This window comes from Loa loa (genome assembly GCF_000183805.2).
Source record: "Loa loa unplaced genomic scaffold supercont3.239, whole genome shotgun sequence".
Classification (NCBI taxonomy): Eukaryota; Metazoa; Nematoda; class Chromadorea; order Rhabditida; family Onchocercidae; genus Loa; species Loa loa.
In genome coordinates, this window is record NW_018108419.1 from 88,857 (window position 1) to 97,278 (window position 8,422).

Sequence of the window (8,422 nt, forward strand, 5' to 3'; positions counted from 1 at the left end):
GCAAATCAAAAATAGAAACCTTTCCGATTCGCCTAGCCATTTTGACATCAGATCCGACGATGACACCGAGAAAAATGTCGAATTATTAGCTTCTGTCGCGACCGCTTTTGCAATATATGATTTGCCGGTTCCAGGAGGGCCGAAGAGTAAAATCCCGCGCCATGGTTTTCTATTACCTAAAAATTAAAAAGAAATAAAAATAAATCAGGAAATAAAACTCCCATACAGGTAATAAATCCAGTGAATAATGGTTTAAAGAAAAGGGTACAACAAAATGCGAACGAAAGCTAGGGAGAAAAAAACGCTTGAGCACCAACTATCAGTTAAGCTTTCTTCAGGAAATGATTATCTACTCTAACGTTTAAAGAAATAACACTAAATGTTTAGATAAAACATTCAATGCAAATCGTCGATAAATTTATTGTTCAGAGGTTTGCAGGAACGTAGTTTGATGCTGCGGAATGGCAAATGGTGTGCAAGAGAACTAGAGTTAGTGAATGTGTAAAATCGATAATTCATAAAGCTTCTCCCCTCCGAATCTAGCCAGTGTGCTTCCATGATTAGCGTGCAGCAGTAATAGTAGAAATTATATCAGAGGAAGCAGTAACGACAGCCTGTCGGCTTATCCAATAGCTGAATGGCACCGATATAAATACGCACACTTCCACACACTCATCTGATTTGCTAGGCCGAAGTACATTTACTGCAAAATGATAAGTAGCAAAGCTTCCAATTCTTAATTCTTTTCGTTCACATTTACCATATCTGAATTCCTCGTTTCAGTTATTCCTTCATGGGAGAAGTATAATCGAATCAACCGTAAAAATCTCTGGGAATGAATGGCATATGAAAACATCGCTTTTCTTGGTTAAAAGCTAGAATGATGCTCGGCTTTTCACGCAGGAACGCGCCGTAGTGCAAGCATCTCTATGCTATGCTTCGGTAACCTCATAAATTTCTGATCAATTTCCAGTACAGATCATTTACCACTACAACACACTTTTTTCTCCGTTACTTGGCGTTTTATACAGATCAATAACATAATGGAAACTTGTACACTTAAATACATGCGCAGTTATGAGCATGTGAAGCTATTTTGATGTCTGATGATTACTGTTTCATTCATTTTCTGGTTTACAAACATTTCCTGTTTTGCAGTTATGTTGCTGAAGTCTAAGTCTGCAGCAGATGTTCTAAGCTGAATTTCGTAAAACTAGCTTTTGTCTGGGATAGAAAACTTATATTGTTGCGAAAATAGTTCATGAAGCTATATCCACGATAAAGAACCTTAGTTTTACCCGAAAACATACTGTTTAATGATATGCCTTCTTTACTACTTACTAAGAGATTTCTATTTCATGGATTTCGATTTTAGATTTCACGGACATCTGACCTGAATTGTTTGCAACACATGAACACTGTTCAAGTTCTCCTAAATTTCCTAATTAAGAGTTTCTTAAACCCCTTAAAGCCATATCGAAGTTTGTCGTTAATAGATGCGGTTGACTTATCAAAAAAAAAGTCCCGTTTCGTATAGCTCTAACTCTTAACATGCGTGAGTTTCGTTTCACCGAAGCAACCAAAAAAAAGAAAAACGGATGTTGACAATATATCGAATTTTTTTAGCCACAAAATGGAAATTTTTACGGAATACGTCTTATTTACATCACTGAAAATTATTCTCAGAGAAATGTAGATGAGCCTACTATCCTAAAAATCAGCAGCGTTGCATCCCTCAAAATTTACAAAGGCCAAATCTCGAAAAAGTCAAAGCAGCAGTACTAGAAGTGCGGCAGATTATGGCAACGCTTCTACCAACAACATCCAATCGTTCTGAGGTGCTAATTACTGCAATTGAAATAACAGCTGAACCGAAACCTTTACTTGCTATTACATTTGCCTGCATTAGTTTGTTGGCCATATTGGCCAACTGCACACTGCTGATATATATCATTTACAACAGACTATATCGTAATTTCATTTCATCCCATTTCATTGCCCACTTATGTATAACAAATGCGGCAACCTTATGCTTCCTACTGCCAATGTTCATCTACAATGTGTGGACAGGAGTCAACATCTGGGCTCACAGCAACGTGATGTGCCGCGTACAGGTAATTTATTAATCATATTGTTTCGTTATGTCATTCTTTGCTTCCATGGTCAGTTAATCATCAATTTTTTTCTTTGCTTCCATGATCAGGTACTTCAATATTTAGAAAAGAAAGTTTTTTTTGGAATACCATTGCTCCAATAATATATGTCTGACTCACTCTTGTTAGTCCAGGATAATTACTTTCCAAGAGGAGAAAGAAAATTGCATTAATAAAGTAAAATGCTTAAAATCTCAAATATCAATCACTTTAAAAACTTTCCATTGCTTCCCAGTGGACGCAAAATTTTTTGTTTTCAACAAATAGTTTTTGGTTCTTAGTGTAAGACTGTTGGATACGAAATGAATTAGAATCAAATGTTTATGCGGATTACTTAAACCCATGCTTCTTACTAAACTTTCAGAAAAAATCCCACGTTCTGCAGATGTACAATATAAATTAAGAAGCCCTATACACAAGATTTTGGATCAATTTTTAAGACTAAGAAATTTGCTTCCAGGCCCTGCTAACATGTGCTGCATGGACCGTGATACATTTCATGGCACTTTGTATAGCCGGTGTACATTTGTTGACATTTGCACGAATACATTATGAACAACTTTTTGGCTTACCACCTAATATGTTATGCGTCCTTTCCTGGTTGCTAGCATTCGGTCTAGCACTACCAACGATTACCAATGGACATATCATTATCTACGACCCCTCATTCAGGCACTGCATATGGGGAGACAGGTTTAGCTAACTTTTTTTTTATTCTATCTAACCGGTGGACAATAAGGTAATCTACATTTCTTAACTCAGCAAATAAGGTCTAAAACAGGTGCAAACATTAAAGCGAAGATTTTACTACTTTTTGAAATTCTGAGAAAAATTTGAAAGACTCAGATGCAGAACCTTAAATGATTTAACCAGAACAAGCATTTTAGCGATAGTGGCCTTAAATTCCTGACATATCTTTTGATCCTGGGGGTATTTATACCTGCATCACTGGCTTCTTACGCTTACATCCGAGTCCTCGGAATACTCTACCACAGTCCGATCGTATTTCAAAGCATTGGCTTGTATAAAAGTCGTTTCCTGGTTTATTCATTCCTACTGAGGTTAGTTAAATTCTTTGCACGTTTAGGTTGAAATTTTGGTAAATTCACGATTAACTACCCACTCTTTGATAATCTCGTTTTCCTAAAACGAGGGATTTTTTCAGTGATGCACAACTGTGAAAGCATTTTAAAAACTAATGTTTGGGTTGAAATTTTTTTTTTGTCACTTTAGGATGAGATTTTCTTTTTGTTGAATTTTTCTTTTCATTGAAATAAAGTGCTGCCTAGAATAATGAAAAGTTTTAAAACCAAGTAGCTCGAATTTGATTAAACAAGCTCAAATTAAAAAAATTTTCTTCTAGTCCATTTTATCAGCTACCATTCTATGCGATAACGATAGTCAAAGATTGGAGGAAACCGGATTCAACAGTTCCTGTTGTAATGCTATTTCTAGCATTCACGCAGTGCTTCATATCTCCGGCTCTTTACGGAGCATCTCTATTTCTCATGAAAGAAGAAGATATGGCGTTAACAGCTCGAGCTCACAAAACGCCCAATGCTCACCCTCTCACGCAACATTTATGATTTTGCCAATGATTTGTGTTTAATGCTATGCATCCAGTCCAAACATATATGTAGTTCGAATAAACATTATTTACCCGTCTTACGAATGGTTAAACCAACCAATTACCATTTATTACAAAAAGATCACCGGCAACTCTCACATCACGGAGAAATTAACGATTTTTCTTAAAACAAATGGCCAAATGGATTTAGTTAAGCAATCAAAAGATAAGGTGATAAAATATGATGAAACTGGTAATAATGATTCAATTAGTTCAACTTTAGAAGAATATCAGTTCTGACAGCACATTACCGAAAAAAATCCAACCGATTTGTAATAATTCTTTAAAAAAAAAATAATTCTTTTGCTCTTACAATAATTTTCTTTGCAGTAATTCTACATAAAAAAAAAAGATAATTTTATTAAATCGACCTAGCAAGAAATCCGAATATAAAATCATTTTAGAGAAAAATATCACGAAAAGAGTCTGAATAAAAACAGTGCAACATACGTCACCCTAATTAACCTGATGGACTTAACAGTAAGTGATAAGAATATGCGTGAGTCATGCATCACTGAGCTATACGTAAAATGGTACTTCTACTTCCCACATCCCAACTTCCTCTTACCATATCTCTACTGCTGATTAACGTGACACACTGTTCGTGAATTTTCTGTTAGAATTTTATTAATTCATGAAACGCACAAACCTGTGAATAATTGAGGGAATTTGATTGGTAATATAACTGCTTCCTTCAGTGCCTCCTTAGCTCCCTCAAGACCAGCAATATCATCCCAACTTACATTCGGTTTCTCCATAACAATAGCACCTGACAATCTTTCCTGCAGTTTTTTGTTTTCGGTATCCTTCTCAGAATCAGAATCTGAACCTTTCGCACCAGAAGCATCGTCTTTAACAGCTTTCTTTCGATCACCACCAGACTACAAAAAGATGTAAAATTTCCTGAATCTCTTCTGACCATTGCAGGAAATCCGACGTGAATAATTTGGAATATTGTGAGGCTGTAGGAGAAAATAAAATATGTGTCTCAGATGTTTGAAATAATTCTATGAAATGAATCATATGTTTCACAACATATAAATTCAGGAAGAAACGATTACCGAAAACTCTATAATAGTCATAAACTCTATCATAGTCAGAAAGATGATTAGGATCAGTTGTACTCAATTTGCTACCGCAGTTGAATAATACCACTACCATCATGCTAATGCCAGAGCGATTCGGTGGCTCTGCTGGCAATACTTCATTTTAAAAATATAACACAGATCGGCGAATGCGAAAATACCTTGTGTCGCATTTCAAGTCAAAACTTATATAAATTTTACAGCCCAACTACTTCTTATATGACTTGCTGAAAGGTTCACAAAACTTTGCCATTTTACCAGGCAGTTTTTCATAAACTTTCACTGTTACACACTGAACACAGACATCCCAAAAAAAAATCGCACATCTTTCAGATCATACGTGATCTGAAAGATTTACATCTTTCAAATCATGTCATGAAACCGCTACAGAACTCTTGCCAACAGTTCAGCGCACCTCTATTAACTAGCTATGAACATCAAAACAAACTGTAAATTTCAAATGATGGTTTCGGCAAACAAACTAAACTCAGAAATTTAAAATATCATCTCCTACTTATACCCCCACATTTCCAATTTCTTTTCACTAGTAAATAACAGAAGATGAGAAGAGTGATAAAAACTGGATTTAGGCATTTGAACTGCATTATTCTTCAAAAAAAATCAGCAAAAAATCAGTAAAAAATTACCTTCAGATATTCTTTCACTTTTTCCGCTCGATCTAAATAAGATGCACAACGCTGCCTAATTGTATCTTTTTGTTTCTCACTTTGAGCTTCATCTAAATGCATTACATTAAAGTTATGAAAAACAAAGTATTAGCGTATTCCAATGATTAGCTTCTGAACTAGTAGTACTAAACTAGTACTACTTTTTCTGAACTAATACTACTAACTCACACTTAATTGCATGGAGAAAATAATCGATTCCATGTTTATATAATCGTAATGCTTCTGGATAATTTTTTTTTTGTCTTCCTCGGTCGCTTTTGTTACCAACTCAATTGCTTTCTGCAATACAAAAATAAAAAATCACTTCGAAGATTGCTTGCTGCTAATTACTGGAAGACCGATATGGAATCCAATTTGAGATGCAAATATTTCAAGATTAAAAAATGCAAAAGCAATCTTTCATTACGACTGGAAAGCAAACATACAATAACTGCACTTACTTGAAGCGTGGATCCATTACCTGACATTCTGCAAACAAAATTTTATTTTGATCCGAAGTTAAAGAATAAAAATTACGCCATATAAATTCCACCAAAGTTTTATATTATGAAAAAGAAGCACACAAAAATTCATGGGCGAAGTTAATAAAAAAAAGTTAGGAAAGAAGTTCTACATCAAAATCATCAAACTTCTTATCATGGAAAAATGGAAAGCAGAAAAGCGATGAAGCAACTGGGCAATATGACGGAATTTTTTCCTTCTGCTATGTCTTTATGGAGTCATTATTCCATTCCCTTTGACTAGAATGATATCTTGAGTCTATTTCCATACGATTAAAAAAAAAAAAATGGAAGAACCTCTTCCGATAATAACACACTGTTAAAATACATAAACCATAACATTTGATTTCAACAATTGCAAAAAATGATTCGTTCAAGTTGCCCATTCAAATATATGACGAATGAAATATCTCTTAATCAGTGGGAAAGAATATAATGTAAGTAATAAGCAATTTTGTTACACAGATAAAAATAAGCTGCATTCATTCGGATGCCCACATATTATGCGAGTTCCCTTGTAAAGGGAGGATTGAACAATGAATTATTTATTACCACTGGAGAACAAAGAAAGAAGTTAACAGCCTGAAACTGACATGTCGTCGAGAGTACTACGAATCAGTTGGAAAGGTAGGCCATATTAAATCATAGACATTATATAATCGTGACCATCTCTTGTTAAGTAACAGTCAGTTTAAAAGTCATTGTCTCTGAATCTTATCTTGCTTTTTTTTTTTATTCAAAGCTTGTACCCTAATTTCGAAGTCTAAAATAAACAGAAACGAAACTGGAAAGCCGGAAACAAGGAAATACAACAGGAACCGAAGAAAAAATAGCAACCGGCAAGACAGAAGCCAACTGGCTCGGAGAGCCGGGAAAAACCTGGTACAAAGCGGGTCTAGGTGGTTTGCATTGTATTATTACTACCGGGTCTAAATGAAAATCACTATCCTCTTCCGTTTTTCGTTTCAAAAGCTCAGCAAGACGACATGCTACAGGCAATTGTGATAACTGTTGATTTTGGAAACCCGGAATAAGGAGGATGATGTTATATGCCTATATGGAAATGTGATTATTATTATTATGAGAGAAACTGGACAGAGCAAATTCTGGGTGACCTACATGGACACACCGGTTCATTCTCGAGATAATCGATGGCAGGAAGATTTTGGTATTTGCTTCATTCTGTCATACACTTACTTCGTCCTACTACTTTCATTCCTACCGTTCCAAATGGCACGATAGGTTAATAAATATCGTCATTTCCTTGTCACGGTTACGTTTTGGTCCATCTTCAAGCTACATTTGATAGATGTCAATACGCTTATTGTATACTTTTATCCTATCCTGAACTCTAGTCATCTTGATCATTCGAGAAACCACCATATTGTTCTGTTTCTGTCTCCTTGTTCCTCATCTTCAGTAGTCCGAATGACTTTCTGATGGCAGTTTGGTGCAAAACGGATTTGAAGAGACGGGTAGCATTTCCTAGTAAGTTCTGCTCACATCCGCCATCTCCATAATCATTAGGGTCCAAGTTCATTGAGGATCCGGCTGTTTGGTCCCAATTATATTTCCAAGATGCGAGCAATTCTGAGTGGCGTTCTTTGGAAATCTGTCAGCGAAGAAGACAGTTCGTTTACTTCCTTAAGTGGATTATGTACAAAGGTAAGACTCGTTGATATTTCAAACGTGTAGGAGTGTGCAAGTCACACTGCATGACGTGACAGAGAAGGGATTGCTTTTGAAATTGTTTTGCGATTGCACGACATGTCGAAAAAGCCACAGTCGGGTTCCTTCAGTCTCGGAAGTTTGAGAATGAATGGGATGAACTGACTTGCTTATTTTTATTTTTCTCTCAATATAAAATGTTAATATTTCCGTCTGGATATGCTGAGAGATGGCTGAAAACGAATTCTTCTTTTGAAACAGATCAAACCAAGATCACAGATTATAAGTTAAAGGGAACGTCATTCAAGAAAAGAGCACACCTAGCACATAATACTGCTCATTGATAAGTCATGATGTTTCTGGAGGGCGCCAAATTATCAAGGTTTAAATTAGCGCGAGCGAAGAGTGGGCTCCCACAACAGTGTTCTGTTCAGACCATCCTATACTGCGCCGCTCCTCAGCCAAGCTTGTCCTTCCTGGTATCCATTTATCAAAACACAGTGACTACAGCCATCACTATCACCGCCGCTGCAACGCTGCGGTAGCCGGAACGGCAATGCACCTTCAATATGTATATGTAAGAGGAAGAAAGGAGGGAGCAAAAGATAGGAATAGTGTTAAAAGAGAGAGGAAGAAGAGGAACGGAACATACTTCACTACTTCTGCATTAATCGCAGACTGCAAGAGTTGGCTGCAGGGT

The 8,422-nt window shown here is 36.1% G+C and overlaps 2 protein-coding genes across 2 annotated transcripts in view; both read right to left on the reverse strand.

Moving 5' to 3' along the window:
• LOAG_18254 (aaa ATPase) overlaps positions 1–6,021 on the reverse strand; it is a gene marked incomplete at both ends in the record, with an annotated part of 9,069 nt that extends 3,048 nt beyond the window's left edge. The window contains 4 exons of the mRNA XM_020450918.1: positions 4,430–4,661; positions 5,513–5,604; positions 5,719–5,833; positions 5,995–6,021. Coding sequence (XP_020305355.1) covers positions 4,430–4,661; positions 5,513–5,604; positions 5,719–5,833; positions 5,995–6,021 — 466 coding nt within the window. The remainder of the gene's footprint in view (positions 1–4,429; positions 4,662–5,512; positions 5,605–5,718; positions 5,834–5,994) is intronic.
• A 1,384-nt stretch (positions 6,022–7,405) lies between these two features.
• Positions 7,406–8,400, reverse strand: LOAG_10515 (hypothetical protein; the record flags this gene model as incomplete). The annotated part of the gene is made up of 3 exons (XM_003146039.1): positions 7,406–7,666; positions 8,169–8,250; positions 8,375–8,400. Coding segments are annotated over 3 exons (369 nt in total), but the record flags the coding sequence as incomplete, so codon positions are not given.
• Positions 8,401–8,422: the final 22 nt, after the last annotated feature.